Source organism: Sparus aurata, chromosome 4, assembly GCF_900880675.1.
Source record: "Sparus aurata chromosome 4, fSpaAur1.1, whole genome shotgun sequence".
Taxonomy (NCBI): domain Eukaryota; kingdom Metazoa; phylum Chordata; class Actinopteri; order Spariformes; family Sparidae; genus Sparus; species Sparus aurata.
The window spans coordinates 24,205,346-24,227,826 of record NC_044190.1 but is presented as its reverse complement, the minus strand read 5'-3'; the positions used below and the strand labels follow the sequence as shown (position 1 = coordinate 24,227,826).

The 22,481-nt window shown below is 39.8% G+C and overlaps 1 protein-coding gene across 3 annotated transcripts; it reads left to right on the top strand.

Annotated features, from left to right (window-relative positions):
* The first annotated feature begins 1,448 nt into the window (after window positions 1-1,448).
* Window positions 1,449-18,703, top strand: stk33 (serine/threonine kinase 33). Of its 3 annotated transcripts, none has more exons than XM_030414478.1 (13): window positions 1,449-1,667; window positions 7,772-7,888; window positions 8,422-8,535; window positions 8,677-8,781; window positions 8,934-9,072; window positions 11,949-12,034; window positions 12,673-12,760; window positions 14,297-14,372; window positions 14,456-14,568; window positions 14,699-14,784; window positions 14,871-14,943; window positions 15,113-15,282; window positions 16,624-18,703. In XM_030414478.1, exons 2-13 carry the CDS (start codon window positions 7,772-7,774, stop codon window positions 16,822-16,824), a joined length of 1,368 nt encoding a protein of 455 aa, XP_030270338.1. In that variant the 5' UTR covers window positions 1,449-1,667; the 3' UTR covers window positions 16,825-18,703. The 3 variants fall into 3 exon arrangements, with proteins under 3 accessions (XP_030270338.1, XP_030270337.1, XP_030270339.1); XM_030414477.1 differs by having other exon boundaries at window positions 1,625-1,760; XM_030414479.1 differs by lacking the exon at window positions 8,422-8,535 and having other exon boundaries at window positions 1,625-1,760.
* The last annotated feature ends 3,778 nt before the right edge of the window (window positions 18,704-22,481 follow it).

Here is a 22,481-nt window from a genome sequence, read left to right as displayed (position 1 = left end):
GTTATGGAGAACACTTGAAATGACTTCTTCTCGAGCTGATACCAAGTGGAAACCAGCAGTAAACACGCAAAATAGCTTACATACAGTGTCTCAAACACTCACAGTTTATCTATCGTACAGAAAGATAAATTAATCAAACTAAGGAACTGGTTTTAAAAGCAAGTAAAGTCAAATATAAGTTTTATTCTATGCTATCTATGGCATTTAAAAACATTGCTGCAAATGTGCAAGAATTAGCCAACATGTTATTTTTGATCTGTAATCAGTGAATAGTTGTTACACATCAGTGTAAAAAAAGGATGGAACACAAAAATGTAGACATTCGCAGTAGTTTGTCAGCATGCGGAACAATGATAAAAAGAGAATATGTTTGTACGCTCCTGTTAATGATTTTGTCTTACCAGCAAGCAGCATTGTTTTTGCTTTGTTTAAAACTGAAGAAAACTGAAGAGCTGCATCCAGCTGACCTTCTGAAATGTTAGTCGGGTGGACTCACTTAAAATGTTTGCTAGGCGCAGTTGAATGTCACACCAAGATCATAGTTCAGGCTGCCCAAATAAGATTCAAGGTTAAACATTTACAGAGGCCCCTGTCCACTGATCGCTCTAAACTGCATGCAAATGGCTCCATTTTATCCTAAATGGAGCTGGAGCCAAACTGGTTTTCAGTACATTTTACTTTTATCCCAAGCTGTTGGGAAAAGGAGCTGTATAATATAAAAAATAAACTCCATGAAAATTATAACAAAATCCAAACAAATAAATGATAAATTCAATGTTGCAGAGCTAAAAGAAAACCAAAGAAAACTCAACACATGAGTTCAGAGAAGAAATAGTTCACAAAGAGGTTGAAATCGTGGGGAAAAGTGGTGTAATTCTGTTGTTCTAATATTAAATAACTGCTGTTTTTGTGTGGCAAGAGCAGAAACATCGATCGACCATAATTGTAGATAAAGGCTGGTGTCTGTGTGAGATCATGTCAAATGAGCGTGCGCATGTCTGGTTCAGTTAACCGTGTGTCCTTGGTGCAACATTACACAGTGTAAGAGAAAGAAGTCTACAACCGTGGCTACTCTATTCATAGGAACAAACTACCTGAACGCACAACTTCCTCACATTTCATTTAATGATGACGATGAAACAAATAAATGCAACACAAATCGAGCTAAAACAACAGAAACTTATGAAACTTCATGGGATAAAACAAAGAATAGTCAGAGTAAAATGATAAAACGTAAAACTTGTTAAGAAGTCACAAACACCCTCCTAAAAAAAAGGTTTTTCATGCGATTTAGTTTTCCATTTAATTCAAAAGTCCTATTTTTTCTATTGATAGTTGGAAATCTGTGATCACAGTCTATAAGATTAATATTATGTTATTTCTAAAACAGATCATTGTGGTTAAAGAATCCAGACTAGCATTTCAGACACGCCCCTCCAGTTTTGTCCACTAGATGGAGACCAAGGACCGATGAAAATTCAGGCACCCACAGGGAAAAACTGCCTCCCCATCCACTTGTAAGAGCTTATGCTCATTGTACACGATGAAATTCAAGTCATGCCGTGTCTTACCTTGAAGTTAAGGTCTGCTTCAGGTCGGTGGACACACACGAGCCACCAGGGGCGCTGGAAGACCCTCGGAGAAGAAGCCCTGCTCATCCATAGGAGGTTTGTCCCTCTCCGCTTCCCCTAATCACTCACCCCAAAAAGTTTTTCTGTGCGAAAACCAACCTGCAGAATGAAAATGAGCTGTTCGAGGAGGTAAGAAACTTCGACTGACTTTTCTAACAGCAGCTACAACTTTTAACCCAGGATACCTTCATATGTGTGTCGTTTTGGACGTGTTTTTCTGTCCGTAGCTCAGAGAAATCGTACGCCCAAATGCTGCTTCATGTTCCGTTGCCATGACAACGTGTACCACGGGGAGAGCTATCGAACAGTTTAAGCTAGCGTTAGCTAAAAATACTATCAGCCCTCATGCTTTTTCTGCTCTAGTTCATTTTTAACACGCGTAAGGTTCACTTGTTTTGTTTGTAACGTAACAAGATGGTCAATGGAAGAGAAACACTTCATTGACTGTCTGTACCTGTATTTGAATTTGTACGTTAAGGTTTCATAATTAATTAGCTAATAAACTCCACAAATTAATGGCGTTGGCTTGCTTGTGGAGTTCAGTTAGCTAACTAAATAAGAGTTACGCTAACGTATGTTTTATATGTTAAATGCAAGGCTCAGTGTTTCAAATTAACCAGCTCCCATGTGCTAATTAATTACCACTAACTGCAAACACATCTGGAACATTACAGGGCACCAGAATGTCCTCACTGATTCATACAAATTAACCAATCTCATTAGTTTAAGTTACTGCTAACGTAGCTGCAGCAGTGAATACACGTCTAAAGCACATTGTATGTTCAGCCAGGACTGAAAAACAGAACTTTCTGAGTCATTTAAATCCTCAACGATCGTCATATGTCATACTTCTAATTCTGTCGTGGTCATAAAGGTTAGGTTTTACTCCATCTTTTGTTTCTTACTGGTAAAAAACACAGTTTTGGTGATAGAGCGTCAACATTATCAGCCTGGCAGTTGGACAATGAATGATTTATAACTGAAGGTGTGGACATCTGTGTACTCTGATACGAATGTGCTGAGTTCTCTCCAGGTTGTCATTGAAATGAATTTGATTTGTTCTTGTTTCTGCTATGGCCTACATTTTTCTAGATGTCTGCCCTCCCAGCTTCCCAAGGCTGAGCCCAGCAAGGGCAGAGATTAGCCTTAACCAGGATTAAACCAATGAGAAAATTTGAATTTGTTGGCCCTTATCTCCTAGCAACATGTGGAGTGCTCTGAGCAAATGGCAGAATTTGATCTTTTGCTTCCTTTTGGCAAAGCATGTTTTCCTGCCAATAGACACTTATCAAACATGACCATTGGAGACAGAAGGAATTCTTGGAGGGGCCTTTAAATGATTTGTTTACAGGGACACTACATGCATTACTTTTTTGAGTGTGGGGGCAGCAACCCTGAAGTACCTCCTCTCTGCCCTGCAGTCAATCAGCTATCAGGTTGACTATATTTTCACCTCTCTTTAGCTAGTCCGTTGTATGCTTTAATGGCTTAATGTTGATGTGTTCTTGGTATATTACATTTAGACCAGAAGCTTTGATAATCTCTCTGCATAATATTAGGATTCACCTCATAACTTAGTAGATGGGCTCTATATTTGCATTCTAAACATGCAATTTCTTGCCTCATCAGGTAATGTAATCCCACGCTTCATTAGGACTGTGAAGTTTATCATTTGTCATCAAAGCCAAGCTGTCAATAAATGATTAAGTTTCACATGAGGAAAATGTAATATTTGGGCTCAAGCAAATCGAGTAGCAGTTTACATTTTAATTGCAGTGACTAAGATTCTGTTTTTTGTTTGATTTCCAGCTGTACTGTATTTTAGTGGCTGCTTGTTACAGCTAGAGGCACTGCCAGTAGAGAGCTGCTTAAGCCTAATTTATTCTGCGAGTTATGCCCTTAAAGAAAGCAAACTTCTAAAAGCCCTGTACAATAATTAAAATGTGTAATATCTCGACAGACTGGTTGCGATTGAAAAGTGACTGAAGATTTAAAGTAACTGTGGTTTCAGCAACAAATGCCATTTCTTATTGCGACACACTGCTGCTGGTTCCTGCTGCTCTTATAAACAGCGTTGGGTGTGCAAATAACAATTATTTGCATCATTGATTTATTGTTGATTATTTTAACTATTAATTGATTAACTGTCAAGTTTATAAAATGCCAGAAAATATAATTTGCCACAGCCCAAGGGGATGTCTTCACCTATCTTATTTAGCCAGAACGGTCAAAGTCAAAACTCAAAGATGTTTATATAGATATTTTTTTTAATTATTGAATGAATTAATTGGCAAATTGTTCACTTGTAGCATAATTTGACGGATACAGTTCCTACTTACAGGTACACTTTAAAACTGCTAGATCAGCAGCAGCAGCAGCTGCATATGCATACGCCAGTAGGGTTGGGACAACGTAAGATTTTATCACTGTTTGCAATCAGTTGACTGTGGTGAATTTCCATTATTGGGATAATCATGAATCTGGATAATCATTAATATCCTTATATGAGTGGCTTGAAAAGGCTGTCTAGCTTGATAAGGTGCAGTCCCTGACTGATTTCTTGATCCATTTTTTAATAATCACAAGATGTGTGTCCTGTCTGTTATACAATAAAAATATTTGATTCTTTAAGCATATTGTGATGATTATCAGGAAAATAGCCTCAATCACAATTATTTTGGCAAGCATAATCGTGACAGGAAATTCTCCTTTCATCCCATGCCTCTATGACAGTAAACAGTATTTACCATTTATACAATATTGTCAGTATTTAGCTTATGTTGTTCAACAGTTTTAAAGTTTGGGATCAAAAGAGCATTGCAGCATCTAAGGGCTAGTAGAAGTCTTATTGACATTAAGCTGGGAGAAGGAGTATATGCATTACCTCAAGTTAAGGAAAGACAAGAAGGTTTAAGAGAAGAAAAGTTACACAGGATCGAAGTCATCCTCTGTATGTCCATGCTCTCTTTGTTCCAAAGTGACATTGATTTTTGTGTGCTTAGTGCTTAGACATTATCTACCTCACTCCCTGTCATTATGCGCTATGTATACATGCTCACTCAAGAATATAAATAAACAGAAATAGCTGTCTGACAGAATGATGGAGAGATGAGGCATGTATGGGCTTGACTTTTGATGAACCGTCAGCTCCTAATTACTTCCTGCTGAAACTAGAGATGAGGCCAACTCAATGTAAAAGGTGGAACACAGCGCGTGTCCTAGGTGTTTGGGTGTGTACTGATGTTTGCTCATTTTTCAGCATGTCTTTGTGTGGAAAAACACCATCAATTTGTGCCTTCTGTTAGGATTGAATCATTATAGGACCTATTTAATTATTCTATATAGTTATTAGAGGGTCTATATATGTACAGATGTACTGAAACTCAGAGAAAAACAAGTCAATAAAAGGAGAATAAGCAGACTACACTTGGCCTTTCAAGGTTGTTTTGAACTTTCACATATTAGTGCTCCTGATGTACATGTACCTGAACAGGGATTTTAACCTTAATGGAAGGCATTTTAGTTGCACAGGTGGCACAGGGGCACAACTCTTACCCACCATTGCTGAGAGGTTTAAATCCTAATTTTTATTTCCAGCAATTTGGTCATGCAACAGACGCAATTGGCTATATTTGAGCATGTCCTTGTCACTGCATTAGTGATTCTTGAGTGTTGAGTGTTTCCTGTTAAAGTCTACTACTCTTAGTGATGTTTCCAGCAGGTGGGTAACAAGAACTGGTTGCTTTTGTCAGTGGCATTCATGATTCACAAGAGATTTGTTTAAACTTGGCAGTAGAGGAAGTAGGGCTGGCAAAATTGCTCCAAAATGATGTTCCAATATTCCCTCTAAAAAAACACATAGGTCCGAACCCTTCGAATATCTATATTTGCGCATTATGTCAATAAAAGGAGGACTGACTAATACAACAAGACATACCAACTTGTATAGGTATGTTTATTTCAGTTTTAACATGTCTTTGAAAACATACCTACACATTACAAAATAAGTAGAACTAATGGCCTATACCGTAAAACTTTTAAGACCGTACAACTCTCTCTCACACATTTTTGAGATGTGCCCTCATGTTGCTAGTGGTGAGATGGTAAGCTAACTGTAGCTTACACAGCTTGCGTACAACTTTATCTCAAGGCTCTGCATTTTTGCCATCTACTGACCAAAATCCAAACGGGGCTTTTTTTCTTTCTGCCATTTCGTTTTTTCTCTGCCATCTCCATCTCCCACGGTTTTTGTCGCTTCTCACTGTCAGCAGTGAGTGACGCTGTGCAAGTGTGACTCCTGTGACCTGTCCCTGACCCGTCATGTAGTGCGCCTACTCGCAAAACAGCCGCTGATGTGTTTTATTCCACAGTGGAATATACATTTTCACAATCGAATGTTAGTTTGTTTTATATATTCAAATATAAATTAGAATTTAGAAAATGTGTTGACAGCCCTGAGGTTCTTGGCATAGCTGTATTGATCAGGGCTCTAGTGTGAGTGCATCTGAGTGAGTGCCCAAGTCAGATCATTTCTTCAGGGTTAATTTTCCCCCTGAAGCCCTTCAAGTGCTCAGTATGGGTTTGTGCTTATGTTATGAAGTAAACCCCAACAAGTCACGTATTTTGTGTTTTGACCTGAAGTTTGATCTGTAATTTTAGAAACACAGGTGTAGATATTACAGATAACAGCCCCAGGCTTAAAGCAATTCAAGATCTGTGCCTGTTTGTGCCCCTTATTAAGGTCAGACTTCTTACCCTAACCTGACCCTGATATCCTATTTCCTTTGTTTCGGAATCTGAGGCACCTTTGTCTTGGAGACACCTGAGGTGCACAGGACCCTCCTCCTCCTCCAGTCACTTCAAGTCCCAAATGATACACTCATCACATTGCTCTGTCTTCTTCAAATGAGCTATGATTGAGGTGATTGGAATTTCCAGAGGCTGTCACAATCGTTTTGATTGGAAAATAGACAAGAGATAATGGGAGAGACAGGCCTGTTATGAGGCCCCTGCCAAGGCTAAAATAATGCGTCAGAGTGAGGAGGTTAAAGACACCGCTTCCTTGTTAATAATTAATTGCTGTGCATGTGGTGGATCCACTTCATCGCTCCCAGTCATCACTTGATAACTGCTTTACATTTAATTTGGCTTTACAGACTGTTTTCCAAGCTGGGTAAATTGTGCTTAAAGTTATTATCTGTTCAGACAGAGACGGCAGTGTGGAGTTAGATGAGAGCAAGTAAAGATTCTGAAATTCTGTATACTACTACTAATTTTAAGTAGTTATTATTACAATTTTACATTCCTTGCTTTGTATATATTGCCTTTTTATTATCACTATCATATCACTTGTATCATATACAATGGCTCTCAGTAGAGTGCATACCTCCACCAAGGCCCAGCCATAACCCCAAATTCAATCAAGCATAATCAGATAAGAAACACTAACTGCTTAACCATAATTAAAGATCACCAGATCTGTAACAACCACTAGGACAATAAAACAATTCAGATGCAACATTGTGTTGTGTAAGAATGAATAGTTTAATAAGAAGAGTAAAAAATTACACTACAAACACTATCTCAGCTACACATCAGTGGTACTTGCAGTTTTATATCCCACTTTGTTGCTGTATAGCAGCTGAAAAATGTCAACCCTCTATGAAAACAACAACGTTTTTTTATTAGGATCTGCAAATCAAAAAGTAGTCACTATTGATTGATACCAGCCACCTAAATATGCCAGATTTTATTTTGGTCAGGATCCATGCATTATTATTTTATAAGTATGTGTGAAAATATGCCTGTCCCTTTATCTGGATCCACACCGAAAGTTAATGAGGTGTATTCTGGGCCGAGACCCATCCTCTATCCAAGTTTCTGTGGAAATCAACCAACTAACCAACCAAAAAATGGGCACATGTGAAAACGTAACCTCCTTGGCGGAGGTAATAATAACAATATTGGAAAAAAATATTCTCACAGATTTTTTTGATTAAAATAACTAATTGATTAGTCAAAGATTTGCAGTTATTATTTGTCGACCAAGAATGTCTTTTGTCACGGACAGCCCTATTATCCCATGGCTTGACTCATGGAATTCCAGAGAGATAATGACTGCCCTCTCCTTCCATTTCCAGATGACACAAGCAGATGTTAGTGGATTTGGCATGAGCATGGTGTCCCCGCGGACCAGCAGGGACACACAGGAGAGGAATGCGCCTTTAATACGCCTGAACGATGTTGCTGACCTCAGGGTATGGAGAACTTCTGTGTATGATGCTACTATAGTCCTGTGTTGTACTATGGGGCCACCACTGACAAAGCCCCAGATACTCACTGGTGACCTCTATAGTATACTCTATCTGCAGGAGAAGAGGATCAAACTTCGCTGTGCTGCTGTATAGCCCCCCTTCATTGGGGAATTTGAGTGCTCCCTTTGCCAAATCCGAAGCAGCCAGTGCTCAGCCTTGCATGCACACAGATAATGATCAAGTTAATTAGACCTGAGATTGAACGAACTGCAGCAGCAACTTAATCATTTGTAACTTGATTAGAAATACTATATTGTGCACCTCCAGAGACCCGAAAACTTTCTGTTTTTTCAGAGATCTTGAAATTAGGATGTTCTCCAGACTTCAGGACTTGAGCAAAGACATAATGTCTTTGTAATCCAAAACAGTGAAATCATCCAGAACACAGGCTCATGGGAAATCCTCTGCTCTCTCTGACTGACACTGATCAGGTATAGATTACGTATGTATTAATGCTTTCTCTCTCATGCCCATAGGAAATATATACATTTGGAAAGAAATTGGGTCAAGGTAGCTTTGGAGTTGTTTATGAAGCCACCCACATTGCGACACAGACAAAATGGGCTATTAAGGAGGTTTGCAGACCAGCGGTGAGTGCATTTGGCATCCCTCTGGGAAGCCTGTTTTCTAATGTGTTGCACTAATAATAGAGTTTAATGTTTGGAGAGAGGTAAACAGCCATATCCACACTGAAACTCCTCAAGCTGTGATTTTACTCTCTGTCAATTTAGGCAGGGAGTTCGAAAGTCAAAATGCTGGGACAAGAAATAAACATTCTCAGACAAGTGAATCATGCTCACATAATACATCTCCAGGAAGTCTACGACACGCCTAAGGTGAGCATTGCTGTCCTTTTAAGTAACAATCTCAAAGCAAGCTTAATCAAGCGAGTGGGTTATGTGTAATGTATGTGAGATGTAATCTCCTGTAATGATAAGCACACACAAATTGACTTTCTGCTGGATGCATTTTCTCTGCTTGTTTCTAGATGACTTACTTGGTTACTGAGCTGTGCGTTGGAGGTGAACTGAAGCAGCTGTTGCGGCAGAAAAAGTTCTTTACAGAGGACGAGACGAGGCATGTCATCTCAAGCTTAGCTGATGCTGTTGTTTACCTTCACAAAAGAGGTAATGTCATTCTACAGATTGACATTTGGTTAGTAATTACAAATCATCTCAAAACTAGCCGTAAAATCAATTTTTTGTTGATCTCAACTGATTGGAGTCTTGAAGATGTGAGTGATGCAGATGTGTTCACTATACCCTGACATCACTGATAGATGTGCTTACAGGTGTAACCACACCCAGATGTGGTTAATGTTGCAACATGAATCTTATAACCAAATGACAAGTAAAAAATACTATTATCTGCTTGATGTTTTTCACCTCTTTTTTTACATACTATACACTCTTGCTCCAATTAAACTATTGTGCTGACAGTATTGCCCGAATATAGACTGCTAAGAAAAAAAGTGTAGGGATAAGTTCAGCCAAAAACTAATATTCAGTCATTGTCTGCTCTCCCACATGCAGTTTCATAGTCTACAAAACATTTCTGGAGCTTCACAGCTACATAGTGTTGCAGCATTCTCCGAAACAACTGAAATAGATGAGTTGTTTAAAAAAATTATAAAGCGACAGACAGAAATAACTCATCTGGCATAATCCAAGTCTCTGGAGGGCCTAAGATCACAGAGTGATTTGAAAAGACATTATTCACGCCCTTTTTAAAGCTGAATTCTTCACTGTAGCTGCTAAGCTAACTGTAGTGGGTACACAAGCTCGACCCCACGACAAGGGCATAAATAACTACCTTTTCAATCAATTTGGAATCTCAGGGTTTCCAGAGACTTAGATTATGGCGAACGAGCTGTATTGAGCCATTTCATCGATTTTATTCCCTAGTTTTTTTTTAAGAGATTTTAAAACAAGTCTCCATCTACTCCAGTTTTTTTAGGAGAATGCTGCAATGGTGTTCTGCAGTGAAGTTCCAGAAATGTTTTGTGGACTACGAAACTTCACCCGACATTCCATCGACATGGGTTTGAGGACACAGTGGTGCCTAAATAGTGCTAAAAAGCCATTATAATAGAAAAATGTTATAGCTCTCAAAGATGTGATAAATTTTCCATTACTGCTTTTGTTTATCATAGAATGAGGCGCATGTTGATTTAAAGAGTAATATAAAAGAAAAACATGGTAAATATTTTAATTATTTTTACATGTTTTATTTGGAAATGACGTTTCCCCTTTCAATGCTTAAATCTGTGGTTAGAGGTAATTTAGGACATTGCCTAGTAATGAGGCATCGTTACATGTGGCTAATGACTAATTTACAACAGACTAGGGAGCAATACTGATTAATAGGTGTGCTTTCACATGGAAAGTCCCTCTGTGCTGGTTTTACCCACCTCTATAGAGACCAGTGATACTAATGAGATAGCCAAAAACATTCTTGTCAGATGGCCAGTCATGAAAGTCTCTTAACCCGAAATTCGTTTGGGTTTTCCCAGATTGTTGCTGTCCTTTGTCAGCCTGAGCTGCTTCAGGTATTAGTCTTAGCTGTGTTAGGCTCAGCTGTGCTTTGAGCTTTAATTTGTTAAAACACATGATGTTGCTGTTATACTGCAGCTCCAATGGTTTTATGAAACAAAGATTTCCTTTTATTTGTATTTAATTAGAAAACTTTCAGGAATGCCAAAATACTTAGTATATTTTAAAATAGGTAATTGTTATTTCAATTATGTATTATAAAATAAAGGCATTTACAAATATGAATTTGAGAGTACAGCTGCAAGAAATTGGTTAAATAAAGGGTATAATAGACAGAAAATATGGATAAAAAAATGGATGGAACATTTTCATTCGTGTTTGTTTTGTGCACACCAGTCGGTCTTACTTACCTTTCACACTCCATCAGCACTGTTGCATTTTATAATTGCCTGCTTCAAACAGTGCAGCAAAAAGGACTGCCCAGGGCAATTGTATTTTTCCTCCTACCTTTTCTCACTCCACCAAGTTTTGTTAACGAGGCCCCTCAGCCTGGCCTGCTGTTAGAGAGGTAAACAGATCACTGTGTTAGTGTGTGCAAAACATACTGTAGTTTATTCTGGTGACTGACATTAGCAAATCATCTTGCTCTGATCGCAGACTTTATTAATTTTCTTCAGTACGCCGACTCTGACCCTAATTCTTTTATTTCATTTTATTTAAGACAATATGCCAAAATATTCTCAAGATCAGAAAAGTAATTGTTTTTTCAGCAGATACCATGTTTTTGATATTTTGTGTCAGATGAATGTTCTAAATTTGAGCAAGTCCTGCTGGCCAAGTCCATGAAGCTGCTTAAACCTCATGTGCCCTATCAGGTGGACATAAACTTGATCTATCTTTTATGCTCTTTGATAATGTAGGACCTTAAAGTTGGTGAAAGCCAGCCTAAACAGCACTTCACAGAAAAATATTGCGCAGTAATGGCCTCAAAATGATATTAGGCTACATAACTTATCCTCGTATTAATGCTTAAAATGCTTGCATTTTATTTAGATGTAACAATGCCTGCATTTGTGGTCCCTGTCAAATTAGCTAGTTATTGTTACCTGTTTACACATAAAGCAGACAGCAACATCTGCATTTTGAACTTGTGTTTCTGTATACAATATTCAATATTCACCCTCTTTTAAACCTTGTTTTGGTCTCCATCAACATGAAAGCCCAAATATATGTCTCCTCTCTTCTAAATGTTCAACTGCAAGTTGACAATTGTCTGTCTGTAGTATGGTGCTTTGTATACAGTGGATTTATCTGAGCTTTTCTTGCATGTAGATGAGATTGTGTGTAAATCAAGACCATTAAACCAAAACAGTGTGATAATTTAGTAAAAAACCTCCTTTTTAGCCATTTGATAATTTTTTAACACTGATACTAATGCTGCTACAACAACTATTCCTGTAAAAATTGTATATATAAAATTCCATTCAAACGTTTCCATTTGTATCTTACAGACATTGTGCACCGGGACTTGAAACTTGAGAACATTCTTGTGAAAAATTCTCTTGATGAGGATGATAATGGCAAGATTAATATCAAGGTAAGACGGTGAGACAAACCATGAAATGTTCCATCACTGCTTCTTATCCATTCTCTCCCAGACTGGGTACAAGCTTCTGATGGGCACTTTTTCCCTGCCTGCCATCTCCTCTATATTTAGTAAAGGCTTTAAATGCTACCTCATTACAACAGACTCCCCCTGGTCTTCCTTTAAAGTACACCTTAACAAAGAGGGACTCAACTGTATCTTTCGACAAATTACCAGCTGAGCACAGCATGTTGCATTCATTGACAATGCTCCAGCTAAGGCAGATACCTGGTGTGTGAGCTGAAACAAGTCTAGACCACTGCATAAATGTCCATGTCTCTGTCTGTTTTTCTTTGTCTGAAACACACACATGCAAATGCCCACATACTGTACATGTTGGTAGACACTGTTGTCATGTACCTGTAGAAAATGCTTTCATTTTTTAGTCATTTAATTTTTCACTGTTGTAATAATGTGACAGCCTCAATAGATATATTGTTATGCATGTAAATCAGAATCAGAGGTTCATTGTTTTTGCTCACGCTGTGGCCTTGTTTTCCTGACAAAAGCACATTTAACAATAAATTAATTATTTTTCTAAATCATGTTTATTTGTATCACCCTTTTCTTAAGTGCTATTCTCTACCTAGGTGACAGACTTTGGATTATCCGTGCAGACAGGAGGTGTAGGCATTGGGAACATGATGACAGAGGCCTGCGGGACTCTTATCTATATGGGTATGACACCTGTATCTCCCACACAGACGACCACAGGGATAAAGGGCTGAGTTTGAATGACTGGTCTAGCAGCATGCCTCTCTATTAGCCCCATTCACACTGCCCTTCCAGTGCGGGAATCATGTGCCACTATCCACATTTTCGCCTGTGTGAAAGTTTTAGATGCAAAGAGGGGGGACAGTTTCGCTCTGGCTCTGATGCTGCTCTGATGCGCCTCCGGAGGTAGCATCAGAGCGGAAGCAGAGGCGAGCTGGCGTCTTTGTGACTGGAAAAGCCAGAGGTGCAGATCAGGGTGTGATGGTGTTCACAGTCTGACAGCAAAACAGATCCATCACTTATGTTTATGTTTGGTTAGAACCATTGAATCTAAATATTTTTACTTTAGGTATCATGTCTTAGAAAATTGTTACATTACCTCATAACCAACCCCCAGAACCCCCCTTGTTCATTTTAATTAGTGTATTTCCACTTTTAACAGCTGATTAATGCCACCAGCTTCGGATAATGTTATTTATTAAAAGTAATTATGTTACAAGATTACTGCCATTAAAAAGTACATTGTTCTGTAACTGTGCTATCTACTCAAAAAAGATATGCATTAGAGTAATTTAGAATTACCATAAATTATGGAAAAACCCCTTTGTGACTCACTGCGCATTGTCCAGATGACATGTAGCCATGTACCTTTGAATGTATTAATTCTACCGCCATTTTGTAGCCTTCTTTATGGGCCACAATCGCTAACTCCGCAGCTTAATAATAGGAATGACAGATGAAATATAACATTTACAGCTCTTTATTTTGCTAACAATCGGACAGTGATTTGGGCAGGAGCATACAATAATAGGCACAGCTGTTTCAATAAAAACAATACAACACGGGCTCTTATAGCCTAGTAAGTTATGTTTAAAAATGCAACTAACAAATCAGTAAACTACTTACATAGAAACGATAAGGGCACAACTAGATTTGTGTCACCGTGATGTTCTTTTCCTTTCAGAATAATGGGAATATTTCTTTTTTTTTTTAAATATTTTTTTGGCCTTTTATGGCTTTATTGATAGGTAAGCTGAAGATATGACAGGAAAGAGGGGGAGAGAGAGGGGGAGTGACACGCAGCAACGGGACCCAGGCCGGGAGTCGAACCTGGGTCCGCTGCAGAGCCTCAGCACATGGGACGCGCGCTCTACCCACTGAGCTAAACGGCGCCCCATAATGGGAATATTTCTTTGAAGTTAATGCTGTCCTCTGCCATCTTGCTGCATTGACTTGGCTAGCAACACATGCGCACTGTCACAACTGTAGGTTTACCTTCTACTGACACGCAGCCACCCGCTGAGCAGCAGGAGACAAACGGAAACAGTGCAAATGCAAAAAGTAATCCGAGAACTATAACAGATTAATTTGTAACGAGTTACCCCCAACAGTTACTGTTGCTCAGTAGCACCACTAGTTGTCAAAAAGTGTTTTTAATTAGTGTTTTTGAAATCCAAAATTCCATACAAAGAAAGGCTCACATTTGTGTGTGAATTTCAGCACCTGAAATGATGAGCGGTGGTGGTTACAGCCAGTGGTGCGATGTGTGGAGCATAGGAGTTGTTATGTACATGTTGTAAGTAAACACACAGATATTATATTTACATATGCACACATACGCACTGTGACCACATGTGTCTGAGCTGTGTGTCCCCGCAGGCTGTGTGGGGAGTCTCCGTTTGTGTCCAAAACCAAGGAAAACCTACTTGAGGAGATTATGAACAAAGAAGTCAAATTTACTCAGAGCATCTGGGCCACAATCAGTGATGCAGGTGATATCCAACTATAAATAAATAATACATGTAATCCTGCAAAAAGTTCTCACTGAGAAGCAGTACAGGATGCATTCATGCAGTTTTGTTCCTAACAAACTCACCAACTGGCTTGAGTCTGTCTCAACAGCAAAAAATGTATTGACTTGCCTTCTGAAGGTGGACCCTGCCTACCGCATGTCTCCTAATCAACTCCTAGAGAACCCCTGGATCACAGTGAGTCACTGATTGTTCCAGCTGCATTCTTAAACGTTACCAAATGATTCACATAAGGAACTCTTATGAGGTGCTTTGTCCAACAGGGCGCAACTAATGTGCCTGCTATACCGTCCAATGTGCTGGAGATGATGCGTCACCACCTGGAACAGGAAAAGAGTAAGACAACAATGAAGACTTATCTTAATTAAAATTAATTGACAACACTGCGCAAGTGATATCATACTGAGAAACAGAGTGCGAGAGGAGGGACTGAAGGAGAGAGTGAGATGAACCAAGCCACAAGAGCTTACTCGATGTTGTTGTTATTTAAAATCATCCACAATAGGAGGAGAGACTCTGGAGGACTTGTCCCTCACCTCTTTTGATGACACACTGGAGCCACCCCCGGTCCCTGGGGCAGCTTCAACAGTAACAGCCAGCAACTGCAGCAGTGAGGTGAAGCTCATTCCTAAAAAGGATAGCAGCTTCTCCGCACCAGCCACATCCACCAAGCAGGTACTGTTTTACCACAGATCTAAAACAAGCCGACCTCATCCGGCGAGGTGTTGATTTTTTTATTCAGGTCTATAAATCTATACGGCTCCCAAATAATTTAAAGGATGACAAACTTCTGCTGATCTATTTGAGCACTGTTGCATCTGCTTACACATCATTTACCTCGTGGTAATTATCTTGTTTTTTTACTGAGGTTATCCCATTAAGTAGATAACTCAGCACTTACAAATTTGGGGAAGTTTTTAGCCATCATTCATGATGGTTATGATATTGTTTTAGACAACAACTCACTCAGGTAAGGATGATTCGTGGTGCTGAATAACCATATCATCTACATCATAAATACATGTTACAGGTTATTACCCAGGCTTTTATTAGACTTTGAAAGGGGTCCTTTGTGGTACTTCAAACTCAGAAAGTCAATAAAACTCCACATGTAGTTATAAACATACAAATATGTTACTCATGCTACTGTGCAGTATTTAACAGTTTAACAGGTTTCTGATCTGTAATGTCAATGTCCACTTGATAAGACAAGAAGTTTATGGAAGCATGGACGTCCAAAAAAGACAAACAGTAGGTGCTGGACCAAAGCAAAAGGCAAAAAATACAAAAACAGAGACCGCACACTAGATAATGCGCTCATGAACATAGGTTTGTTGTCTAGTGTGCAGACTTTTGTTGTATTTTTAATATCCATGTGGTAATCTTGATTGTGTATCTCGCTTTGTTCTAGAAGGAGCATCAAAACAAAGCAAAACAAAAGAGAGTTTTCCTTTAAAGTAAACTACCTCTCTATAGGTCAGCCCTTATCTATTATGTATGGTCATGAGATCCAGGTATTGATCTCTCATCTTTCTTCTTTGGGTTATCCTTGTATCTTGGAATAAAGACTAAAGAGAGAGGCAGTCTCCAGCAGGACAAGTGCAAAAATGGCTTTAAAACCCCAGGACTGCCTTAACCCCCCACCACACACGTTTGTTGAATGTCTCAAAATGTAACCTTTTCAGTTCAGCCCTAATTAATACTTTTATTTACAAGATTTAATTACATTTCCAGCAGCACTTAATTCATCCTAGTTTTGAAATTGACAGTTTTTGACCAAACAATCTACATACTGCTGCGCATTTTTAATTCTGAACACACATTTTCTTATTAGACCGTCTTTGTGTTTTCATGTTGTCACTCACACGGCCTTTCATATTCAATCACCACTAGATGGTGCCAGATTTACCAATTGCAGAAGATGGAACTAAAGGTGTAGCCATGCAGCTGTTTTTAAATGAATGCGATAGTTAATTCTGTTATGTAAGATGAATAATATGAATCTTATCCCTGCAGGCTCATGCTGGTCTGAAACCCTCGACACAGCCTACAGCAAAGCAACGCAGGCCTTGGGACAAGAAGGATGTCAGCACAGGACAGAAACCAGCCTCTGATAACAGGAAGGCTGGCAACCAGAGACCATCTACTTCCAGTAAAAGTAGGACTGTCCCTCGCAAACCAGCAGCCGGCTCTAGCACTAGTGCAGCTTTAGACTAAGAAACAAAACAAGCCAAATCAGTGGAGAGAAACACATCAATGGGATGGCAAAAAACTAAAGTAGAGAAGGACTTTTTTTTTATATTACTCTATTGAATGGAATTCCGTGATTCAACAGTGATGTGAATTAAAGTACTGTGAATTGCGCAACCTCAACGCTAATGACCAGAGAATAAGCAGCGACAGCGATGTCAAATAAATGGGCCTCATATGCAAGTGTGAAATAGCACAAGAAGTCCAAAACCTCTGCCGCTAAGGGTGCAGCCTCAGCTGTGCCTCGTGCCAAAGGAAAGGGCCTCCCGGTCTGAGGGGGCCAGCCCTGCTGGACAAATGCTCACTGTTTCCCAGCCAGCTGTGTGATAATGTCCAACAGCCCAAATACAGACTCATACTTTTTATAGTAGCCAGCAAACACAGATTGAATGAGTTTGTCAGATATTAGAGGTGACATCAGATTGAAGGTTTTATTAAAAAGTTTGAGATTTGAAAGAGATTTGAGCACTATTTTTTATTATACTGTTGTTTAGTAATGTTCTTACTAACTAGCAGCATGTCATCTCATTATTAAAGTAATGTCTTTATTTATGTACACTGTGAATGCATTCCTTTTCAGTATATGGAAGTAATAGTCACTTAAATCTCTTGTGAAGATTGAATGTTACTTTTTATATTAGGAAAAAGTCAATATTGGCTAGAGTTCATCAGGGATGTAATAATATTTTCAACATCCAAACAGACACATTTGTAAAAAGAAAAGTACAAATTGATTCCCACAAAAATGTAAATCAGTCTTTTTAGATATATGTGATTACACCTTGAGTAATATAATATAGTTTATTTTTGAAGAATATTATTTAATGGGTGCCAAATATCCTTAAACACAGAACTGTTCTAAACTTCTTAACAGTTTAGCATATTTTCAATAAAACAACACAGTTTTTTTTGTTATAATTACATGCTAGACTGTGGAGAACACTCGTAAAGAGTGGAATATTTTCCTTGATATCATTTCACAACACCAAAGTTAGCATTAGGGATTTTCTTTCTTCCCGTCCTGACCTCTCAATTCCAAAACGCCCTATATGCAGTGACTGCACCCACTCAGTGTCAAAACAGAAAGACTGTCACACAGGCTGGTTACGCTCCATCTGAATGCAGAGGATTGGGACCGAGGGCAGCCACGGGTCTAATCTCGTTTGGAGGCCATTGAAAGCAGTAGGAGCTACTTTGAGGGCACTGCCATTCAAGCACAGGTTTTTTCCGCTGTAGAGAGAATAATCCCCAGCATAGATACAACATTAAAGTAGCCAAGCATAACACACAGAGGCTGAATTTCAAATCCACCCATTTGCATCTCGAAGTGAATGAGTGCCAACAATGGGGCTCCGTGTTCCTGCACAGGCTCTGTGTTTTAGCGTGTATGCGTAAATGTAGTGTGTGTTTGGTGAAGGTTTTTTCTACATTTCAGGGAAGAGGAAATTGTCTATAAAGTGTGGACAAAGTATGTTAACCTTTATCAAAGTCTGTATAGGTAGACGTACGGATCTTAGGTGATGTGAGTAGAATGTGAAACACTTTTGTTTGTTAGATGTATTTTCAATTGAACAGTTTATGAGAAAAAACACATGGTACGTGAATTATCTTTGATTCAATCTGCTTGCCAAAAAAGACTGCAACATTACTGACACACCATGCGCCTTCGGTTTACTCAGACTGGTATAAACAGCAGATGGAGCTGCAGTAAGTTGCTGAATCCATCTCCTGGAGGTATTATGACAGGAGAGTACTATTCATAAAGCTTACTACCTAGTTTTGCGCACGAAGATGTGTAATTAGAATTGATTGCTTGAGTCACTGCCCATTAAAACTGTGATGTCCATGTAATGTCTCACTAATTGATATGTTGTATGGTTACATCTTGATGGTCCTTTCAAACAAAGTAAACGGTTAAGACGTGCATCTTTTTTGGGTGCTGTCTTGTTCATACAATGTGATTTTGTTAGTTGATAATTTGTGAAATAAAATAACAAAACACAGCGATGATTCGTCGAGTTAGTTACATCTCTTCTCCCTTTAGGCTACCGTGCTTGAATGCTGTGTAGGCAACCTCTTGTATGGCTAATTTTTGTCAGAAGAGGAGATGGGATTTAAGCATATGGCGCTCATTGTCTTGATTAATTAAAGGGAAACAAAAGGGGAAAAAAGAAATCTCAGAATTGATTTATGCCAGCAGATTATGACCTACAGCAAACTGTACGTGCCTCAAGGTAGAACAGATTTAAAGAAACTGAAACGCATCAAGAAAATATGGGAAGTTTCTTCATGTATGATGACAGCAGGTTCAGATGCTGTTAAAACACTGTCAGTTTGTATTGCTGCAAGCCAGCAGGAGCCTCCAGTTTTACTTTTACTCCTCTGGCCAAAACAACAGAGAAAAGAGGTGGGAGGCAGGGAGGGAGGGGGCAGGAACAAGAGTGGCTGTATGGTGGATAGGTTAGGGGCGTGAATTTGGGACAAAGCATGGAGGCAAAGGAAATTAGAAAATTCGTCGGGATGGAACAAGGGATGCGCCCCCTGCATCCCCCCCCTTTTTCCTCCAGCAGCGCTCCTGACAGATGGAAGTAAGGGTGGGTGGGTTGACGGGCTGGAGGGATTAAAACTCTGCAGCCCCATTTTGGAGCCTGAAGAGAGCGTCACTCCTGCAAAGGTGGGGCGCAGAGAGGCACTTGTGGCGAGAGTCGCGGGGCGTGTGAAGTGGGTGCACGCGGGCTAATGTCAAAAGAGGCAAGGATGCTTCCCCCTTGCTCTGCCCCCCCTCTGCTCCATCCACCTTTATCCACTGAGGAGCCTGGAGGGGGCTGCTAGGACTAGGGGAGAGAGGGGGGTGCATCTCAATAACCTTAATAGAGCTCCCTTTAATTAATCAGCTCATCTGCAGAGGCCCGATACCTGCAGCTGAACCCCCCCACCCCACAAACACACACACACACACACACACACACACACACACACACACACACACACACACACACACACACACACACACACACACACCCCTCCCTCTCCATCCTCACCCCAAACACAACATCCTCACACTGCTGCTGTGACATTGTGGTAATGAGGTAACACAGCTACAATGTCATGGAAATGTTGCAGAGACGTTATCTGTGGGAGCTCATCACACATGCTGATGTTCTTGATCCCCTTCAATGTTTAGGTTGTGTGTGGCGAGGCATGTGTGTGTTCATGGATGCTGCTGCACCAGGTAACCCCCCCTCCACCAAAATAAAATAAAATAATAACAGATACATATGGCCAGTTGGCAGGAGGAAACCATGATGCCGCTATTTACCACAGAAGAAGAGAGGGAGGGGAACCCCACCCCGAGTACACATTTGAAACAGATGGCAATTTCAAAGCAAGCCTCATCAATCTTTGTTGACACTACCCCTTTTTTAAACTACTCTTATTTGGGATATTTGCAATTATAATACATACTGTAAGCTCATTTGAATATCAAATTAATTACTGAACACACTGGAGTAAATACCTCTTTTATAACTCCTTGTTAAAAGTGAAAAGTTCTTCACTACGGTTGGATGGCGTGTTAATTTACAGTGATATCTAATCCCAAGTTACTTCACATAAAAGGCATTACTATACATATTTTAATGGGGAGGTGGTTGTTTTCCAAGCAATTTTCTGCTAGAGTACATTTTTAATTTATTCATATTTAATTTATTGGTCTCTGCATGCCCGCTCAGTAAAACTAATCAACACCATGTATGGGCCTCTTAAAGCCACATCTCTCCTTGGCAGGCAGACAGGCTGCCTCTGCATTAGGATAAGCTCCCCTCTCTTGTGCACAGAGCTGGGTAAAATGCCCTGCATTCAGGATGCCACCTCGAAGGAACCCGTTCAGTCCTCGCAAACAACCTTTTAATCAGAGAGAGCAAGTGAAAAAAAAATGTGCTCAGCCTTGAGTGAGCTAAAACATTTCAATATCTGTGGATAGGGACCGGTGTTGTCAGAATATCGTCCGCTGGGGACAAACTCCCCCCCCCCACCCCTCTCTCTTTGTGTTACTTCCTGCTCTCAAAGTCCTCTGCCCTTGGATTGGTTTTGTGGTGCTTTGGCAGCCATTTAGCACTGTATGACTAGAGTTCTTATCACCTGACTCCACTATACACTCCAAATATCTATCGACCCATTGACACACCTTGAGGAGGGATCTACACAACCTTACACATGGAAATGATTTCAATTAATTACCATTCCGCCTTTGACAAGGCAGAAAGACGGGAGGGGGGGAAACAAAGGAGCCCCGACAACAGGAGCATTTCTCTGGTGTAATGTGCACCATGTGTAATGAGCAGCGGAAAGGTCATTTGACACATTTCTGCCAGAATGAATTCATTTATTTCAAGCACTTAATTTTGTAGTCACCTCATTGGTGCGCAGCTTGGCGGTGCACTGAGAGGGTGCATTACCACAAGTGGAGGCTTAGTTTCCTCCCAACAGCTAGTGCTGACCACAGGTCTGCAGGAATGCCTGAAGAGCAGAGAGATAGTGAAATGGAGTGTGGGAGATCCAATCACCCCTTCTATCATAGGAAAATCGCCTCCATCACCTTCAGCGTAATTGGAGCATTCATTACAGTTCAGTAAAAATGCAGGTTGCCATTAGATGGGCAATTTAAAAGAAGGCTTCTGGAGAATGAGAGACTTGAGGGGTCACGATACGGGGTCACAGTCAAGTAAATAATGGGAATTGGTCCCGTGAGGCTTGGAAAACCACAAAGCCCGTGGTCACGCACCGAAATACAACTCAGCACGGGGAGAGAGGCAGGAATTCAATCATCAGACAGAAAATAAAATGCCCCCTGTGCCCTCTCAACATCACAATAATTACAAGTAGAAGACTTTCAATGCAGTTTTAGATTTACTCTAACCTGGTGAATGAGGCCTGTGCGACAGCTGGAAACTATTTTATCCACAGCGCTTACATTTATAGAAATTAGAAAATAGTATATTAAAACGTATTTTGCACCCACTGGGATTCTATGCCTACATATTCTGTACGGACAATGTATATCAGATTGTTAAGCTGAATACAAAATCCAAGACTCATCCTTGAACCCTTCACATTATGTTGCAGTCTAATTTTGAGTGGGGGAGGATGTTGCCTTTAGCTGCCACTAGAGGCCTCAGTCTGGCTGGAAGTTGTACCACTTTGTTTTTCACTGCTCGTGTTTTGTTGTGTTTTAACATTTCTCTACAGGGAAACATTTCACTGTAAGCAAAACCAGAAACATTTGCTTGATCAAAGGAAGCATATTTAATATGTTTAGGTTTGAAAACGGAGTTGTTACTTATGTTCAGAAGGTAGCTCCATGAAACTTTTTTTCTAAACAAAGAAAACACAACAATAGCTCATGTGCGGCAGCGTCCTCGCTGACTGCTAAACACGCCTGAAGTCACCGCTGATAACACGATTTTAGATTCTCTTTGAGAGACTTAAACTCTCTCACAAGAAATCTGCGTTATTTATTTCTTTTGCGAGACTCCCACTAATGACTGTTTTTGCAGGAGAAAATGTTTCTACATTAAATATGAATAAACACATCATGATGAAACAATTAGGCAACGGTCTTCCGT